General features: G+C 42.7%; 1 protein-coding gene across 2 annotated transcripts in view; it reads left to right on the plus strand.

Moving 5' to 3' along the window:
• Positions 1-1329: 1329 nt before the first annotated feature.
• Positions 1330-21859, plus strand: part of RBPMS (RNA binding protein, mRNA processing factor) — a 701414-nt gene continuing 680884 nt past the window's right edge. For both annotated transcript variants that reach the window (XM_078676496.1, XM_078676497.1), the window contains exon 1: positions 1330-1709. In XM_078676496.1, coding sequence (XP_078532622.1) covers positions 1653-1709 — 57 coding nt within the window. In that variant the 5' untranslated portion in view covers positions 1330-1652. The remainder of the gene's footprint in view (positions 1710-21859) is intronic.

A 21859-nucleotide genomic window follows, 5' to 3' on the forward strand; every position in this document is an offset into this window, starting at 1 on the left:
GATAGACAGGTAGATAGACAGACAGACAGACAGACAGACAGACAGTCAGGCAGTCAGGCAGGCAGGCAGGCAGACAGACAGACAGACAGACAGACAGACAGACAGACAGATAGATAGATAGATAGATAGACAGACAGACAGACAGACAGACAGACAGACAGACAGACAGACAGACAGACAGACAGACAGACAGACAGACAGACAGACAGACAGACAGACAGACAGACAGACAGACAGACAGGTAGATAGATAGATAGATAGATAGATAGATAGATAGATAGATAGATAGATAGATAGATAGATAGATAGATAGATAGATAGATAGATAGATAGATAGATAGCGATAGATAGATAGATAGATAGATAGATAGATAGATAGATAGATAGATAGATAGATAGATAGATAGATAGATAGATAGATAGATAGATAGATAGACAGATGGATGGCGACTGACTCCGGAATCTGGGGATCACGGTACGATCCCCGGCACCAGATCAGCCCAGCACCATGTGACTCTGGGCAATAGCTTGCTTAATCTTCCCGACGGCCCCCAGCGCCTAGAGACCCTTACGGGTGATTGTGCGCTTTACAAATGTGGATTGTTATTATTATTATTATGGATGGATGGATGGATAGATGGGTGGACGTTTTCATATACTGCCACATAACCGCGCACATGATGCAGTTTGCCCGTGGAGAAAGGGAGGTACACGATAAAACTTGTTATTACATCACCCCTTCTGCAGTGTGACATACAGCCCTTTAAAAACACTGCGTGAAGAATATATGTGCACACGGCTGTCTGTCCAAGACACTAAATGCTGAAATTCCTTCTTGGGCTGCTTTGTAACAAACAACAAACTTAAGTACAACTTTGTGAAAGACAGTGCTTGAAGTTTTTCCTCTCTCTATGTAGATTGTGAATTTTCTGACTCCTCTGCACACGCTCGTACTTTAACTGAAAATACTCCCTTGCTGTCATGCACGACTGCCTCACACCCCCTGCAGTGAGTCCTCAGCTCCCCCGCGCCCCCTCCCCCTTCACCCTACATCATTAATTGTCCTCCTTCGGCCTCTCCCTCCCTGCTCGCGCTCTCTCTCTCTGCCCTCCCTCCGCCTCCCACCCTCACCTCCTAATCCTGACCTTTTCTGGAAATCTTCAAACTCCTTTACAAGGATGTTTAAAACGTCTTGACGTATTCCTGTGCTCTCCCGAAGAGTAATTGGAAGTGATACGGAGTCCTCCTCGGCCCCATCCCTTCCTGCCGGCGGCAGCCCCCACCCACCCCCTGACAGAGCTGGGAGACGGCCCCGGCTCCTGCCTCCCCGCAGTGCGCAGCAGATATCTGGAGAAAGCCGACCCCGCACCGTCTCCCCCAAACCAGAGCCCCCTTTTAATACAGTCCTTTCTCCCCTAACGCGCCCTACCCACCCGGGGCGAAGTTGTTGTATGTTTATAGCGCTGTGGCAAAAAAACACCCTCCAGTGTGAGCTGCACTCTGGGGCAGTCTGATGCGGGGCAGTTGCGCGGCCAGCCTCCCCTGAAGGTCTCCCCCAGCCCCTGCCGCCGCCGGGACGAGGAGGCAAACTCTGACTGGGATCAGTGCGAGGAGTCTTCTTTGGGACGGGACGTCAAGGGAACAGCACGAAGATGAACAGCGCGGAGAAGGAGAACGCCCCCAACGAGGTCAACCTGCAGGAGCCCGAGGTAGGTTCATCGCCGTGCCGCCAGAGGGCGCCCGAGAGCGGGCGCCTCAGGTGCCGGGTATGTCCAGAAGGGGCCAGCTTTTGTATGGGCGCTCCTCTGTTTCTGCTCGGCGCCGTGTGACTCTTACTCTGACATGTTTATAGAGGGGGAGAGGTCCACTGATGGGAAGATAAGGAGCGTTGGGCAGGACGGGGCAAAGTTCACGTGAAAGTTCTTGGAAGGCAGGAAAAGCGACATACAGGGTCATCGAGCAACCAGCGTGCCAAGTTCGTGTGTTGCCCAACATGGTGTGAAGCTACATGTGTGTTGAGGCTTTTGGGAGCATGTCACACCAGATTCTGTGAAGTTTGAAAAGTGATGTATTTATAAGAAAGCACATTGTTTGTCGTAGTTCAAGCGCTGTTTCTATGTCCCGGCGGGGGTTGTTATTTTCTTCCAAATCCCAGAATAAATAGCGGTGCACAGCTGTGCCTCCACGCTGCGAGACACTGCTTGCTACGTAACTCAACAAATCTTGGGGCTGCATAATTTGGGAACGTAAATTTCAGCTTTCAGGTGGGGTTTGAGAGTTGCAAATTCTGTGCATAATATTAATTGACGTCGTCCACCGTCAATTTGGACTTTTGACAAGATGGCAGTGTGATAAGTCCCTGAATGCTACAATAACTTCCACCTTTCGTAAATATATGCCTTAAATTAATGCAAGATTTACGAAAGTAGTAACTCGCAGTAGGGAGAAAAAGTCGGCATTACACCCACAGCAGCTACATTTGTAACTTTTTTTTCCTTAAAAAGTTCATTTTCTCCTTACCTTTGCACTGACTCCCGATCCGGTTTCCAACAATGAATAACCACGGTCGAGTTTAGGAGTGAGTGTGGGGTTTTAAAACAGACTGTTCACACCACAGCCGACTCACCTGGTCACTGACAAAGGTTTAGGCTACCATGCAGTTTATGTGACTAGGTCCTCTGCCGTTAACTCTTCCTGGTTCTACAATACCTTCATAGCTCCTGAAAAAACATCAAACCATACTCTTAATTCGGCTTGGCACTGGACCAAAAACAGCTGGAACTGGGAGCAGTGCTTAATTTGCCAAATAATGAGTGCACCATCCATTGCTCCTACCAGCGCTACCAACACAACTACTAGTCATCATTCACCTAGCAGTGTGACGATTCAGACAATTCTAGGCCACCATAGCTATAAGGATGGCTTACGTCACAAGTATTAGTCGTTTTTAATGTATTTTAAATTAATAAATAAATGTTGTTGCGCTGATCTCTAAATTAGGTAAATCTGCCACATGGTGGCGCTGTTGGTCTAAGTTCCAGTGCTGACAATTAAGCGCAGGTGCTGAGCACTGGACACCACCGGCTTAAATTAAGCACGGACTGGGAGTCAACGTAATTGGGAACAGAAATAGGGGAAATTGGGCTTAGGATGAAGTTTTTTCACAGGAAATGATTTGTCAAACAGCAGAGCCTAGTTTAGAATCTCGTTGCTTTACCCCTTGAGGAATGGGCGCCATGACTGAGTTGTTCCTAGCCCTCTTTACGGGAGGAGGGATGTCTTGCACCTATGTTTATGCCACTTTGGAGCCAGTGTCTGTTCTTCTGGCTGCTCAAGTTGTCCCAGTCCTGAAAACTGCAGTGCCTTCCTGATGAGCTAGAGTAGCCTCTTACTGTTGTAGATGGTCCGCTGGAGGGGTGACCTTTGCAGCAGTAGCTGGTAGTTTCAAAGTCTAACTGGAATCTGTGTATCAATGAGGGGGGTTATTCATTCCATTTTCAGCGTATTATTGTTGCATGACTAACAAAAAGTCTGTTGTGGCCAGTGGGCTATTACACCGAGAACCTCAATGTTTACGCTCTAATGCAGAGTAGCGCATGCCTCTCTATAGGCCACGACGGCTTCCCCACAAAGTTGTGGGAGATCACTGTGTTGTAATCTTTTATATTTAGCATGCTACCCCTAAAACTGGAAAGTGTGACAACCATTCAGAATCTTGGTTGTTAGAGATTCTGCTTACAGGAGTTAGAGGGGGCTTTTAAGAAACTATTGAAGTCAACAGAGTGTTGCAGTATTTCTTGGCAAGTGGCGACGAGGATGGGACTCTGCTCAAGCAAAGTAAGACATTTTTTGCCCCCCCTTAGAAGTAGCTCATGCAAAGAATGTCTTTTTCACAGTCACATTTGTTTATTTGGGGGTCATGGGTTCTTTTGGAAAGAGCTTCCACCCGTAGAAATAATATGTGATGTGACAGGCTCCATTTTACACATAAAGCTGGTGATCATAAAACCTGTCTAGTCTCAATTTAATTTTTATCTTTGTAGTACATGATTTTTGAAGCGTGTGAGGCCACCATGCTCCATCTCTGAATGCTGGCACTCTGAAATTATGCCAAATATGGAAATCTTCCACTGACCCATACATGTCTAAAATGACGCAGCACCACATGAACGAGATGTGACGTGTGGACAATACTAGACGTGTGTTGGGGCAGAGTGCCATAGAAATGCACGGGAGACACAAGAGAGACACAAGAGTGGATAGATGTAGGCCATGGCATGTAGTAGGGACTCATCTTGCAGAGACAAGATCTGAAAGCATTTGTAAAGTAACCTTTGCTGACCAAACCTCCATCAGGCGATGGTCAACACAAATTCAAATGTATAGTCTTACTTTTGAACTGATTTGTTATAAGGGAATGAAAATCGGTTTTTATGGAAACATTAAGAATGGTGACGTTCAGGTAGATTTCAGATGCCACAATTCATCTGTGCATTGCATAGTGTTGTAGCATATCTGTAGCACTTTCCTACGTCTTGTCGTGGCACCCAAATACTTTCCGGACAAGGGTTTAATGCTTTATTAGTGCATGGATGGAGGAATGGGGTTGGTTGAAATTAGATGTATTAGCTCTGAGTTTTGGGGTGATGCATCAAGTCCTGAGAATGAGCTCCAGACTTGTAGTAGTGGCATTTACCGGCCGCTTATAGATGTGGTGTAAGAATATGAGGATCGGATCACAAGCTGCACATTCAAACAATTCATGGTTCTGACAGAGAATTAGTTGGGTCCTGATTTTTTAAATAATTTTTTCCTTCAGAATTCTCGATGGTTGGTGATGGTCTTCAGCCTGTTCGGAGTACATTCCAATCTTTGAACGAAAATAATCAAACTTCTCTTTTCTACATTCATATACTTCAAAGTCACATTCAACACCATCCATAGGACGTTGATATCAGTAAATTTGCTTAGAATGGGGTAGAATACAGCTCAGATCAGAATTCTAATTCTCTTTCACACTAATATATTGATGGAAGCACTTACCATAGGTAAAGTCATTTGACGTATGACAATCTTTATATATATATGAAGGGTCAAAATGGCTAAAGTTTGACCCTTATACTTCCCAATATTTGTCTGGCAGATTTACCAGACAAAGTGAAGATATCTGCAAAGTATCCTTAAATAATAATATCGGGGAATGTTGACACATTACAGTATGTGTGTAACCTGCCATTTTTGGGTAAAACCTCAGAAAGGTTACAAAAGCAGATGTATGCTGTAAAACTCGAGGTGGACAAGAATGTGTTCATACCTAAGTGCAAAATACACTACAGATTTGCCCCCTAGAAGCAAAAGATCAAATTACGCCTGGGACTTGGGAAAGGCGAGAATAAAGCTGTTAATATTGTGGATTGGGTTGGAATAAAAAAGAACTATGAGGGTTTAATTAGGTTTTGGATGAGGTATCACTGTTATACCATAAGTAAGAGCCTATTCTTCAAAAAAATGTACCCAACTCATTTGTGGAGCACAAATACAGGAGAGACATCAGGAATCCTTGAACCAGCTTGTGGGAGCATAAGGTAAACAGTGGAGGCACTGTTTATACTCCCTCGAGTTGATGAGTTTAGAACTGGGCTCGACCCCTTTAAATATGAAAGAAGAGTAGGGATAGCTGCTTTGCATAACAAAGCCACAGGCAATCACGAATTGAGACAGTTTAATTAAGACAAGGGTACTTTTGACTTTTATTGAATTTGGAAGTAAAATATGCAGATAATTATTTGCCAACATTTGCCCTTGCATCTTTGGGATATTTCCTGCTTGTAGACCAATGCAAGGCTGTCACAGGGAATGCAGTTTATAAGATTTCTAATTTAATATAGTAGGACAAGATCATCTTTATATTTTCACAATCAATTTAAAACTTTAGCAACAACATAGCTCATGGAACTACGATCAGTCTATGTTGGGCTCCATTTTGTAAGTTTCCATCAAAGAAGCATTAATTCTCTCGAGAAGTATATGTGGTGGCTGTTTTGTGGGAATATTGATGTACAACATTGATCAACTGAGCAGAGACTCCATACCTTTTGTTGAAATGAATGTTGAAACTATTACCATATTAATGTATTCTCCTAGTTATATTAGAATACATAGTCAACTTTTTACCCCAGGTCACCGGAATATAAAGATTATAAGTCGTAATTGTTGATCACAATGTGTCACTCATAGTTCTGTGCATCATTTAACACAAGTTATGTGTTGTAATATGTCTACTGTTCTTAATCATGGTCTTTAATGCTGATACACCTCTAATATGGTTTGCATCCATTATATGTACCACGTTTTGTATCTTCATTTGAAAATAATAAAAACTAAATAAAATAAAATGGATGCACAACATTTATTATTGTTATTATTATGCTAAAACTACTTCAATGCGAATCCAGGATTTTTAGGGTTTTCCTACCAGACAGCACAATCTCTGCCTATTGGTGAAAATACCTATTGTCTGTTTACAGTTGGCTTAGACCCACACACTACTTATCTTTGGTTGTCTTTACTGTCACTCACATTTGCTTGCTTTTCATTCATTAGCTTGTGTGGGCTTTAATTCCTCTTCTTGTGTTTGTCCCTTCCCTGGAGGATTGATGGATTACATGTGAGCTTCCAGTGCTTGCTTTTCAAGCATTACTTTTTAGGTTTCAACTACAGTAAGCATGCCCTGTCTACGAAAGCTACTGTTCTGGAAAAAAATCTTAAATGGGGCTTCAAGCCCTCCCATTACTTACTTCTACTTACAATTGGTTGGCTCCCACATCACTCATGTTTCTTTACTTACCATTGGTCTGCCTCACCTTTCTCTTAGGGCTTCTCTGTGTGTCCATGCTGTGGAACATGGACCAAATACAGCTTCCTGTGGCAGTGTCTTTCCACTGACTACAGGCTCCTGCAGGTACTCTTTTGCTACTTTTGAACATCCACTCTTATTGAGTGCATGGCAAGGAAAAAAGCTCTATGATGCGGTCAACTCTGACATCATGTAAAAACACATTGACAAAATCAATATATTTAGCATAAGAGAAACCTATTGGGCTTTGCAAATGCTTGTTTCTTCTGGGTTGAGCCCTCCTTGAGGGCGTGTGTGTTTCCCAGTTGTTTCATTCATGTAATTCTCTCCTCCACACACACTCCATGGTTCTCTCTGTTGCCCGTGTGCTTCTCCTCCAGCTCCTCAATGTTGAACCAACATCATGTACTTCTCAGCCGGCATAGCATTCTCACCTGTGTGCTCTGGCCTCACTCGCTCCATCTTGCTATCTTTTGCCCATTGCTTCTACCTTCACCCCGCCTTCTAAATTGCTTCTGTCCCTCTGCCCCCTTTTTTGCTTCCCGCCACCCGCACCTTTGGTGTTGTCCCCACCCACCTATGCTCTACTTGATGTTTTACCATGCCCAGTGTTCTCTGTGATGATTCCCACCTCTACATCCTTCATGATGCTTCCCCATCTGTGATGGTCCCCCCAGCTGCGCTCTCGGTGTTGTGCCCTTTCACCCGCCTTTAGGGAAAGAAAAGGCTACTTATTTTTTTTTATGTACCGATCCAACTCATTCATTAAACGCACGGTTCTAATATGTTTAATTTCACAATGCTTGTGGGTATACACTATGTTTTAGTGACTTTTGTCTCTATGCATCCCTTGTAGTTGTTGCGCAGCAAGCAAATCAATAGGGTCTGTTCGACCTTTCGATTAAAAACATGCGCGTATTGGACACGCGTGTATTCAAATCCAACGTTGTGTATATATAAACACGCGCTAATGTTGCAAAGTGAACCAACTCCTCCCCCCTCCCTCCACCCACTTCCCGGTCTGCCATCCTGACACCAACTGTCCATCATAATATATGTAGACTACTGTCTCTATGCGTCCCTTCTTAATGTTGCAAAGTGAACCAACTCCTCCCCCCTCCCTCCACCCACTTCCCGGTCTGCCATCCTGACACCAACTGTCTATCCTAATATATGTAGACTATTGTCTCTATGCGTCCCTTCTTAATGTTGCAAAGTGAACCAACTCCTCCCCCCTCCCTCCACCCACTTCCCGGTCTGCCATCCTGACACCAACTGCCCATCTTAATATATGTAGACTATTGTCTCTATGTGTCCCTTGTAGTTGTTGCGCAACAACCAAATCAATAGGGTCTGTCCGGCCTTTCGATTAAAAACACGTACGTATTGGACATGCGCGTATTCAAATCCAACGTTGTGTGTATATAAACACACGCTGAATCGAATCCAACGTTGTGTCAAAATGTCAAAGCAATCGGTGAAGAACTTTCAGAGATTTAAGATTTTGAACAAACGAACATAGACATTTTTATGTGTCTGTTCGGGCTTTCGATCAAAAACACGCACGTATTCGACACACGCGTATTCACATCCAACGTTGTATATATAAAAACACGTGTATTCGAATCCAACGTTGTGTCAAAATTTCAAAGCAATCGGTGAAGAACTTTCGGAGATTGCCGAGTTTGAACAAACGAACATTTACATTTTTAATTTTATAGATAGATGATATTTATTTCATTAAAAGCGTGACTGTTTTTGTTATGAGTGATTTGAGTCTACTGTTGAAGATGACACATTCATAATCTTTGAGCTTGAAGGTGACTGACCTGAAATGTGGTGAGAATCTTCCTAAAATTCCTTAGATTAGTCTGTTTAGAAAGGTTGTTCAGTAAGAAATTATTGGCGCTGGTGTCAAAACAGAACAGGCCTTTATTCAGGAAGATTTTACCATGATTAGTTATGAGTTACTCTTGTAGTATTCTGGCTTTCACATTAATTCCAGGAGAAATCCAGGAGTACTCCTAAATTCCAAGAGTTCTCCTGGGTGCCTCCTGAAATTCAACAGCAAGCCAGTAGAAATACAAGAGCGAATCACAAGACAGTGTCCCTAACTCTGGCCCATAATCCTTTGCCTCCTACAGTGGAAGGTTAGAATTCTTATGCAATCAATAGTTGTGTCTCTCTTCACAACGAGATATTCATGGCACTAATGACTACACTTGTGACTAAAACTTGATGCTGATTTCAGTTAGCAGCAATATCTCTCTCCAGATTCCTTCAGGTGTGCTATCGTGTTTATTGCATCGCTGCATAAGTTGTATACAGCATTTTAGACTTTGTGGAACTGGGGGCTAAAGTTCTGGCACAATTCTCCATAGGTCCCCAGTACAGACCATTTGTTTAGTAAATCTGGTTTTAACAGTCACCTCATAAATATTTCTGAATTTCAGCAGGGCCCCCAAACCATCCTTGTTTCAGTATTTTATTATATTTGTAGGCCTTCTAACAGAAGTGATGTACATATTATCAGGTGAGTATTTTCAATTGGCGTCGTTGTGTAAATGTAGATTAATGGTACACAATGGTGTTAACAGGGGGATCAGAACACAGGCATATACTTTTATATCATGCCACATAATGTTTCTGAAATGACGATTCGATTCGATAAGTACTTATGTTGAAAATAAAGTACATAGATGCATGGCAGGTGAAGCTAGGTTTTATTTCCATAATACTCTGAAATTATTTTGCTTTGAGCTTAGAATCAAAGTGTACGGTCAAGGTTTTGAGGGTTCTTGTGAAGTCAGGGGAGCGATGGGGTAGCTCTGTGTTAGACTGGAAGAGCATTCCACTGGAGGGGGAGAGGATAGGGTGACCAGACGTCCCCGTTTTCCCAGGACAGTCCCCATTTTTGGAGAAGTGTCCATGTGTCCCGACACTTTTCTCCAAGTGACTCAAATGTCCCTGTTTTCAAACAGTGTCCGGGTTAAACACAGAAATGTCCCTGTTTTTCATTGTTCGGTTGAGCATGCAAGTGCATGCTAACTTTGCACTGTTTACAATGTGTGACGTCACTGAGGTGAGCGCTGTAGCAGGAAGGGAAATCCTTTGAAGAGAGACATTAAAAGACCTCGGATCTGTTTTCTGTAATGCTTCATCTCGGTCTGTGGAGGGAGCTGTGGAGGGAGCTGTCATTGTAGTCCTGTCAAATAGTCCTACTTTTATGTCGATGGTTACTGCAAACCGCAGTCCTACTTCTATGCCTGTGACCTGTCCCCATTTTTGCTTTGAGAATCTGGTAACCCTAGGAGAGGATCATGTGGTACCTATACCTACAGGCTGCACGCATGGCATCTGGTATCATTAGGCGTAAAGGTTGATTTAGCAGGAGGAGGGGCTTAGCGTGTCACGTGACCACTTGGCAAAGTAGGGGATGCGGTGCCACAAACCCCTCTAAACGTTAGGATATTGGAAAACACGTCTAGAAACTCTGGAGGGTGCCCAAATGTGTCCATCTCAATGAAGAATCAAGATTTTTAGCTATTGTCGCTAGTCCAGGGCTGTGATCGTTTGATGGCGGTCCTAAAGTAGGCTGTCTCTGTTTTGTTTTTCTGTCTGCATCACACATGCATGAGTCCTGTGCTGTTCCCCCACTCCCCATTCTGGAACTTTCGATTTGGTGAACAATATTAATCAGCTGTCCTTGCTGATAAATGCTGCGGCCAAAGAGGAGATAGGCCGGCGGTTGGCCCGCCATGACACAAGCAAACCAATTTTTTTTTCCTGAAACACTTAGGTCCAGTTAATCACGCTGTGGGTCCAAACTAATGTCTACGTACAAATAGGGGTTTTACCATGTGTGTAAATAAGCAGGTGTTTGCTCCTACGATTATTGGCTGCGGAAACCTTGAATAAATTATGCCCCTCTTGGTTTCTAAACACTTTGGGCCTCATTTATGAAAAGTGACGCATCGATGCGAGAAAACAGCGATGCGTCACTTTTCCCTGCGCCCTCCTTGCACCACCAATGATGCATCATGTTTACAGTATGACACATCATTGCGCAAGGAGTTACAGATACGTCAGTATTTCTGACGTATCTGTATGGCGCAAAAGTGACGCATTGCTGGAGTGTGTCACAAAAGTGATGCAACTCCAGCAATGTATCCTTTCACATGGGGCAAGCCCCATGTGAATGGGCCTGCGTCAGTCTTACGCCTGCTGTGAGGCAGGCGTACGAAATTGACACATTTGTGTCCTAGAAGTGGCGCAGTGAAATCACATACATTTCACTGCGTCACTTCTACGACCCTTTCTTGCGTCAATACGCCCCCTTGCATACATTATACCTGGCGCAGGTATAATGTGGTGCAGGGGTTTACAAAGTGACGCATCTGCCTAGATGCGTCACTTTGTAAATATGGTGCAACAAGGCGCATTTTTTACGCCACTGGCACAAAGTGACGCACCAGCGGCGTAAAAGTGACGCATAGCCTCATAAATGAGGCCCCTTGCACTTGACTGCAGCTCAGGCGCTATTGCAGGTGCAAACTGCGCACCTGTTGATCAGTATTTGTGCGGGGTGCGAAATTAATGGATGTGCAATTTCCACCTTATTCTAGCTAAGCATTAAACCTCCGAATGAGTAATAAAGCGCTTACTGCAGGTGTTTCACCTCGTTCAGAGGTGGGCAAAAATGGCAGTGTGTCTGCTTAGCTTTTAAATGCCCAATATGATCCCAATTTGTAATCTTGCTTAGGGCACAATTAAGATTTTAACACCCAACACAGAATTACTACTATGGCGTACACCCAGAATGGCAACACATTTTTTTTAAACATTTAGATATTAATAATAAGAACATATTAGTTTATTGCAGTGTGTAAAAGTTCAGTAACTGGGTTTGGTGTGTGGTAGGTAGTGTGTATATTTTTAAGATAGTAAAGTGAGCCTGTGTAAACGCACAGAATTCCTTTTGTAGCTATTTCGAGTTGAGTCCAGAGTCTCCAGTATGCAGGGGACAAAAATAGTGTACAATAATGCAAGAACCTTGGCGTGGTCTGCTATCCTTTATTCATCTCTGATGTAAACATTGCGGTCCAATCTGCCTCCTTCCATTTCCATACTGTCCATGGGATCTACCCCTGCACTCTGCACGGTGTACTATTTATATTCTGACAAGAAGTGATTTCGCTCGGATATCCTGTCCCCAGCATCTCCTAAAAACTGACCTACAGATTACTGCCTGGCCCTAAGTGGCAAAGCAAATCTTTCGTGCCAGGTGGGGTTTTCATTGGCTTAAAATGGTGAACAGGACTGAGTTGAAGTGTCGATGCTTTTCTAGGTTTCAAGTGTATGAAGCTTTAGCAAGTATTCTGTACTCAGCCTTCTAAAGGCATTCGTTTTTTCTTGGCAAGGAAGTTTCAGTTATTGGGCCGCCCCAATGCCAGTGACTTCTTGAAACATCACAGAGGAGTATTTTGGTGTCACAGTTTTTCTATTGGATGCTTTGGTGTGTCCTTCTGCCTCTATTGAAATGCAGGAGGGACTATTTTACAGCGCGCGACAACATTGAAAGCCAGCGCTGAAAAAAGCATCAGGGAGGCGGAGCCCTAAGAGAAGAAAACAACCCTTTTTTGTGGGACATCCATTTTCAGATGTTTTTTGTCTGTGCTTGCTCCCCAGTCCACAAACAGGTAAAGCCAGCACCACACTGCAAATGTCAAACCCTTGGATTTGACAGTGCATGTTGAATAATTGTCTTTGATTCCGCTCCACCTATCTTTCAGGCAGAAGGAGAGAAAGATCACTGATAAAAATCTGACAAATTCCTTTTTTATGGCTTTGACTGGATATGGTGGGTGGAAGAAGCTTTTTCAAACAAGAAGCTCGATTATGGAACTCATCACCCAACAAACTCAAGTGCAAGAAATGTAAATCTGTACATGATGTTTGAGTGTGAACATGTTAATCCCACATGGAAGGAAATCAATACCAATATGGTAGATATTCTTCATGTGAAGTTAGAGCCAGTGAGTGTATATCAAGGCACCCCCAATGCAAGGTTTCTCTTTCTCATGTTGATTGATTTGTTCCTTGTATTAGGAATTAATACAATCCTCACTAACTGGAAATCAGAGACTCAGCTTCCTAACACACATGGCCGGCTTTGGTTTACATGGAGTCAAGATAACATTGACTTGAAGCACTCACATATCATCTCTGGCAAAATCTCCAGGTGAAATAAAGTGGACTTCTATCTGCTGTTGGTGAAACCACCATGAGGATTGTTCTCCTTGGATAGGGCTTTCCTCCCTTTTCTGTATCTCAATATAAGATGACCGCCACCTGCGGCCATGTAAAGAGCACTACAAAAACAACAGTTGATCGACAGAATACAGAACAATGTCATACATTTACCCCAGTACAGAGATCTGGGCCTAAATCCATCGTTTTTTTGCTCACCAAGCCACCCCAGTTCAGACATGGCCATATGCAAATCAGCCTTGACCCTGTGCCACATGGGAACAGTCCAGCCGGAACTGCCATACCATGTCTTCCCTGGACCAGAATTAAGCATCCTAGGACCGGTTTCTGGCTATCAGCCGTCATCAGCCAGGATAGCTTGACTGCAGTGGCGTGGAGAGCACGGTACTCACGTCTGAGCATACCTGTCCCACTCGGGGGGACCAATGCAAAAACAACAGTTGATGGACAGAATGCAGAACAATGTCATACATTTACCCCAGTACAGAGATCTGGGCCTAAATCCATTGGTTTTTTGCTTACCAAGCCACCCCAGTTCAGACATGGCCATATGCAAATCAGTCTTGACCCTGTGCCTCATGGGACCAGTTCAGCCCGAACTACCAAGCCATGTCTTCCCTGGACTGGAATCAAGTATCCTAGGACCGGTTTCTGGCTATCAGCCGTCATCAGCCAGGATAGCTTAACTCCAGCATTCCGTCCATCATCTTGTGTGTTTTGCGTGTAAAGAGCACTAACATATTCATCAGCTTTAAGGCTGGTTTTTCTGGAGCTCTTTTGCTCTGCCCCTTTATTTTTGGGGTGCCTCTCAATCATTAGAAAGGCCAGAAAGTCCACCTCCTCCTTAAACATTAAAATGCAGTGGGGCAGATTTACAAGCCCCTTGCAACACTTTTGCACCACCATTGCGTCACTTTTGTGATGCAGCAGTGGCGTAAACAATGCGGCCAATTCACAACGTGACACATCTAGGGAGATGAGTTACGCTGTAAAGCCCTGCGTCACATTATACCTGCGTCAGGTATAATGTATGCCGGGTGGACGTTCCCACGCAGGAAAGCCTAGTAAAAGTGAAGCAGTGAAATCTACAAGATTTCACTGCGCCACTTCTAGTACGCCACTGTGTCAAAACCTTACGCCTGCTTCAAGCAGCCGTAAGCAGTGACACAGTACAATAAGTATAAACCTCAACAGGCATTGCTGGAGTTGCGTCGTGCTTGCGACACGACTCCAGCAATGCGTGACTTTTGCGGCAACAGATACATCCGAATTTCTAACACATCAGTCAGTTCTTGCACCATAGTGCGCCATATTCTAAATAGGGCACCTCCATGGAGGCGCAAGGATATCGCAGGCTGTCGTAGGGAAACGGACGCATCTCTAGAGATGCGTCAGTTTTTTGCAAATCTGCCCCAGTGTTCCTAACAATTATGACCACATTCTCCATACTAGTTTAGGAACACGATTTTCTTGCACATTGGTGAAGTCCTGCAGCTTTCTCTTTCTGAAAATATTTTCCATATTCTTTATTGGTGTTGTCTGTACATGTGTGCATTGGAAAACATAGCCAGGATTTAGAACGCTCCAGGCAAAATAGCATGTTGTTTACTGGTGTGCTCCCCATACACTTAAAAAAAGTCAGTTGAGCCTTTTTTCAGAATTTTGCCACCACGACTCTGTCATGCTGTAAAGCTCGCCTTATGGAAGAATGGCCATGACCCATGGCAGACAATACTGTCTTAGCTGGATCTATACAGGACTGGTACCTGGAGAACTAGATGCTCTGACTGGTGTATCTGAATAAAGCCTTTGGCATGTGCCCCAATATAGCCTATTAAATGACACTGTCAGTAGAAGATGCATGATAATAACATTTTGATGCAGAAGCCCATGGGACTGTCGGCAGTCTGACAAGTGGTCAGTTATCTGTGCAGTTGGCTTGTGCTAAGTCTATAAACCTGGTACGTGCAAAAGTGGAAAAAATTTACACTTAATGCAAACTCCATACTTTACCTCTAACTGAAGGATAAGTTCCATGCCTGTTAAGATTAACGTCAACTGGACGACAGAAAAAATAGAATGTCTCATGAAATTGAAAAATATAAAAATATGAACTAGATAGTTCTTAAGTGACAATCAGATTCACGAGTCTATGAACAGAGCTTACATTGGCATTTACGTTGATCATTTGAAGTAGAGGTAGTTCAGGCTTGGTGTAAATATCACTATAAATATAATTTGGAAATAATACCTGTAGGTTATTGCCACCGCTAGTGATAACGCCCAGGTCAGCAGCCATCTTAACCAAGGATGTTCAAGGAACAACTAAACTCGAACTCTAAGTAATACCATGGATGTTTGTGTCTATATGTAATTACACACACTACATGTAGAGGTGCCTGACATTTCCACAGTGAGTGGGGACTTCCCTGGCATGGACATGTGGTTTATCCTACCTGGACGTATACCCCCCTCCAGTATTAAAATGTGTTTTAAAAAGCACTGCATGGGGGGAGGAGGTGAATATTTGAAGAATACCGAAGAAATTTGAAAGGCTCGAACAAATATTCTCAGGACAACATTGACCTTGAATTTGCGAGGGTCCGAAGCAAATAAATATGCACCGATTAATCTTTAGGTCTGGCGCTAGCCAAGACCTTTTCTTTTCCCACAATTATATTTATACATTTACTTGTAGGCACATTTGACTAGCCCTCTTCATCCATTGGTTTATTGTTGTGTCATTCACAGTTTCCTTCATTCACTACAGCATACAGAATGGGGCAATGGGGCAGACTACTCCAGCAACTGACTGACTTCCCTGTGGGTAATGGCATTTTGCTCTTTCACAAAAATCAGATTCCTACACAAAGTAGTTCTCTTCTGTACGCAGGACTGGAATGGCCGTAGCGAGTACTGTGTTTCCCCGGTGGGCCGCCAGGGTGGGGGCCAGTTTTGGGCCCCTGGGGGGCCGTTTTCGTTACTGGGGGCCGGCAATATCAGCCCCCTGTAACATAATCGGCCGAAACCAGCCCTAGCAAACAGCTTAGCCGCACCCCCCTTCCCCTTGGGGGGCCAGCCACCATTTAGCCTAAACGGTGACGCCTGCCAATGGGAAAGAGGGGCAGGGCTTAAAGCCCGCTAGTCAAACATCCTCAAGATCATAAGATCTCGCCAGCGAGACTGCGCATGCGCAGCCATCATAGGCGAAATCTAAAAACGTATTGACTACATTCAGTATGGTCTTTGACAGGTGCAACATCATTTTCGGGCTGAAATCACCATAATGTATACCAGTTTTCGAAAGGAAACCAGAGCTTTGACGAATATATCGCAACAGCTGAGTGGACACGCCTCACTGTTTTGCAAAACTCGCTCATTACAATAGTTGTGGTTTGTGTTGTAATTTACTCTATTGGATTTTGATGTCCATTCATGTGACATCAGAAGCAGTGGTGGTGAGCGGGTCAGAGGCGCAGCCTCAGACAGCTTTTCAAGATGAGATTTCAGCATATGTTGATATAGGTTTATATACATCCTGGTAATTAATTATTTCTTTGAGTAAACTCAGATGCTGGTCATTTCTATCTAATTAAGTGTAATGGAAAGACCACTGCCACCTTAAATGGAGCTGTGTCTCCTTTGGTGCTCATTTTGGGGTTACCACAAGGTGCAGTTTAGCTTGTCATTTTTGCCCTGTATTCGGGTTAACCTCAAGGTAACTTTTAAGCATTTATTGACAAATGTTCTATTGACTCAGTCTAGCATCACCAACAGTCTCAGCAATGCGGATTATACCATGACCTCTGTCAGATAATATCTGGAGAGGGTTATTATAGCCATTGTGAAATACTCCAGTGGAAGGCCTCTTTGAAAAGGATTCTGATGAAATGACCCACCATGTCAACAAGCAGTACTATGGTAACATGGAGAACATTTTCAGTGTTTGCTCCTTACTGTGGATGATCATTGTAGGTATGAGCATACGAAGAGACCACATAAACTCACAAGCAACACCAAGGTTTATTCACTCAAATGTCTGTATTCTGGTAGACTACTGCCAAATAGTGAAATATCACATACTGCAATGCACATGTTCTAACTGTATGCAATTGCATGCAACATATTGCGGCGGTATATATATATATATATATATATATATATATATATATATATATATATATATATATAGAGAGAGAGAGAGAGAGATAGAGAGAGATATATATAGAGATATATAGATATATAGATATATCCTTCACTTGCGGCGAATGAAGGCGTGCAGCCCAAGCATCGTCTGTCAAGCGTATTCACCTCTGCGCTTACTATACCAAATTTGTCATTCGCAATGCTTAACAAGAACTCAGCACTCCAAGCAGTAAAAGGCAACAATTCATCTTTATTTTGGTGTGTAAGGAAATCAACGCGTTTCGGTTGCACTGCATAGGTATGTACACACACACACACACACACACATATATGACTCTTTCAGTCTTCTATTCTGTCCCTGATGCCATTCCTCAATGCGTCCTTGTGTTATACTTGTGTGACTTTGAAAACCGCTTAACGCTGTATTGTTCAACTATGACTCTTATGAATCCCCTCATGTATCTCTTGTAAACGTTATTTCATAACATGTACAGCATTTGATACCTTCAGGTCTAGCTAGCGATATATAAAACTCAAAATAATATTAATAATATCAATCATAATTTAGCCCCTTTTTGGACTCCAGCCAGAAATCATGTTTTTGTCGCTTTTCCATAGATGTCTTATCTCCATGTAACTGATGGCTTCCTCGTTGTTTATTATCTCCAGATGTAGGAGTATTCAGTGCCTGGTACACTATAGAATCGTGCCAAGTTTTTTCCTTCGAAAAATATGTGTGGAATTCCATATTTCATCTAAGAGCAGTAGTTACATTCTTTTAAAAAATATTACTCATTAGGACAGCTACTAATAGACCTAGTTTTGCAAAACAAAAAAAAGTGCTGAATAAATTGAGGTAAAATATTTGCACTTGATGCTTTCAATATGGATCTTAAATGTATGTACACATTTGATTTTCAGTGCTAGGGGTTAGGAAATCCCTGTTATTTACTTTTGAGCAATCACTCAAAATAAAAAATATGCAAAATTATGTCAGTTGTAAATCTGAAATTTAGCGCTTTCTTTTAGCGCGCAATGTTTACTTAGTCCATGCATTTTACACTACAAAAAGATCAAAAAACTTAAGTGCTGCAGAAAGTACCCACTCACGTTCTGTTAATTTAGGTTGTTCCAGTGCACCTGCAGTAGGATTTCTATTCAAACAGACTTAAAAATACATGACAGTGGAAAATAGCTTCCTTTTAGGAACTTTGTGTAACAAGTGTAACAGAAAGTACTGAAAACTAAACCAGATTACACTGGTGTAACGAAAATTTTGCAAAAGCTTAGTTTGCACACAACGGAAGGGCATGCAAGACATTTAAATGTGACAATGGAGACATGCTTAATCGGGTCAATTCAGAAAACTTTACTAAAGTCGGAAATCCACTCCTAGGCTCACATTGTTGATAGATGTGCAACTTTTTGGTTTTGTCAAATAAATCCCCAGGATTGTACTTAAATATTTGTTCATGACATGGACTTCCTTGAGTATTGGAAAGGATTGTCCACAGGGCATACAATTCATTTGAGTGACTTGAGCTAATTTGTGCAGTGGCTTATGAAACTTTTTTGAACTAGTTTGACTACTTTTTGTGAAGAAACTCCTCCCCCATTGTTGGGAGATGGATGGGGGCTGCCTGCCATCAAAGCATACTTCTCCAACCTTTTTTGGAGTAAATCTGTGAGCATTGCTAGTATGAGACAACTGCAGTGCAAACTATTCGTGAATGCCCTCAAGCATAAGAGATTGTCTGTGTTCCATGCATTATGGACCCCACAATTTGTGACGGCAGAAAATATGGTATTCCTGCATATTTTCCGCAGTTGAACGTTCCACATCAATCGCCACAGATCCATATTTGGTGAATCCAAACCGGTGCAAGCATGGCAGTAGACATTAACTTCGAGTCAACAAAATGCCTTGGGTAAAGGAAGTGACGTCATGCACAGTTTGGCCTCCTCAGTGATATCACTGGTTTTACCATTCGTCCCGTCTTTAGCCCTTTAATTTCTTGTATTTGCTGTTGAGGCAGTTTGGTGTCACAAAAGCCATGTTCTGTTGAAGCCACTGGTTACATAGCCATTCAGAATAACATTGGCAGAAGTGCCAGGGCTACCAATGGTCTATGTTCGGGTATTAGGAGGTACCTCTAGGTATCCCTTAATGAGGTCCATGCCCATAGATTTTTTGTACACCAAAGTTAAAGTAAGGTTCCTGTGATAAGGACCCATAGTTTCTGTATGTCTGTCATATAAGTACAGATTTCTCCTACATTTATGGTCTAAACAAAGTGGGAACATTACTAACATTTTGGGCCAAGTTTGTAACACAAAGATGACACAAACCCAGCATAAAGTGTTGTGTTCGATTTAATATCAACTGGTTGGCTATTTAATTGTTTCATGTATTCATTGCATCATTTGCACATTACTTAGTATGTATATAAGACATTTTATTGGCCGGTTATGTGATTGTTTTATGTATTATAGCATTATTTGCACATTTCACATTATGTTTGATATCATGTTATAGTAATGTATAAGGAAGGAATTTTGTACTGTATGCAATGTTTGTCTTTTTAAATTGTTAGTGTGTTTTTGTGGACCTCCGTTGGAGTTCCAAAACAAAATAAATAAATTGAATTGTGTTGTGTTCAGATTTCATACCCAACGCTAATCCTGATTTGCATTCAAACGTTGTTTAAAGTAACACAAAGTTGTGCTATACATTAAGGTACTTTGCGTCATGGTGTCCCATGAATGGTAACTGGGCGTTCCCAAAACATTTTGACGCAAAGCTCCCTTTATTAGAAAAGGCAGGAGTAAGGTTTGAGAATTGTTTTCTTTCCTTAAAACTTCTCAAATTTTGCAATGTGTGCTGCACTCTACAGCACTCATACAAAGTGGGATGTCTTAAACTTAAACTGTGCCAAAGCATAGTTTTTGCATTGGAAAGGTTTCCTTCCATTACAATGCCTTTTCTTGACATGGCACACGCCCTTGCCAAATGGTGTACGCATGTGTGTATTGGGTACTGCTCTGCCTTACTCGTAACGAGTAGGTGGATGATAATTTTGGGCATATTAGGAATAATCACAAAGCTAATAGTTTGTGAGCATTTGCTACCTTCCCCGGGGCCAACCTACCCCTCTCTGGGAACCACCACAACCCGTAAACTTTGTGCTACAGAAATTCCTCCTGGTCTGCAAACTTTTCACTGGATTTGGCAACATTTATGAGAATTCAAATTATTATCAAAAAATCCTTTCCACTACGCCCAGTGACAAAATGGGGTGCTCGGGGAACTGTCCCACCCTGCATTATGCCTTCATGGCATACGTTATAAAAGTAAAGTGAGTGAGTAAAAGGCGTTGTTGATGTTTGTGAAGACCCACAAGGTTGTGACTTTTTGGGTGTTTATCATATTGGCAACACCATCTCTTAAGTCGCACCTCATTGTAAAGTCCACACCTCACATTTACGACTGTGGGAAATCTGGCTTCTTGGTGTATTTTTCCCATCTGCAGCCGTAAGTATCCACAAAACTTGACTCTGCAAATCAGGTTGTCAGTTGCTGTGTAGATGCATTAGCATGACCACCTGGCATTGAGGCAAATTCTGGACGGAACTGTATAAATTCAGGACAAAGGATCAAATTTGCCGGACAAATATTCAGTACAAAAGGTCAGTTTTAGAGACACACCAGAGAAGAATGCCATACCTCATTTCTTTAACAGTTTTTTATATTGCACTATTTCTTCACTATGCTCTGTATGTGATTGCCTCCAGGTAGGTTACACTCAGGTTGCGCATTGTGTCCTACTTCAATTACAAATGACTGCCCTTAAGCACATTGCCAAGAGCATCACCGCTACCCAAGTCTCCCCATTCTTTCTTGAAGAGAAGCAGGCGGATGTATGACATTACAACGCATGCTTTTACATCGCATGCTTTTACAACGCGGTTTTTACAACGCATACCATTACTACGCATAATGCTTTTAGGCGCTGGATAGTGAATAGTTTAATTTACTATTCCAACTCCAGTCCCCGTGGATAGTAGGGAAGGTGTTGGATAGTACATTAAACACATTCCCTATCCTAGAGCGCCCCCCAGCGCAATGCGTTGTAATGGTTTGCGTTGTAAAAGTTGCGTCGTAAAGGCACTGCGTGGTAAAAGTTGCGTTGTAAAGGATGTTTCCCGAAGCAGGCAACAGACGATGTTTGGTTATATTTCTAAACATTTTAAAACCCATGGCAAAAGTTTGAGACACTTTAAGGCAAGTGACTTTTTCACGTTCTGCTAGCATAGACAAGTTGAACAAAAACATCTGGCTCACTTCACCCTCCACTAGACGTCCAGCCTAAAAACAAAATGAATTAGGCTAGAAAAGGAGCACATAACAATAATTTGAAAAATGTTGTGAGAACTCCATGATCTTCAGACCAGGGTTGTGTCAAACAGCGCACCACCATATACTGCACAGTGCACCATTATCCATTGTGAAACCAGGCCCGACCGATGGCGTAGTGCATCACCACACATCGCACAGTGCACCACCACCCTCAGAAAAGTGCACCGCCT

This window comes from Lissotriton helveticus, chromosome 2_1 (assembly GCF_964261635.1).
Source record: "Lissotriton helveticus chromosome 2_1, aLisHel1.1, whole genome shotgun sequence".
Classification (NCBI taxonomy): domain Eukaryota; kingdom Metazoa; phylum Chordata; class Amphibia; order Caudata; family Salamandridae; genus Lissotriton; species Lissotriton helveticus.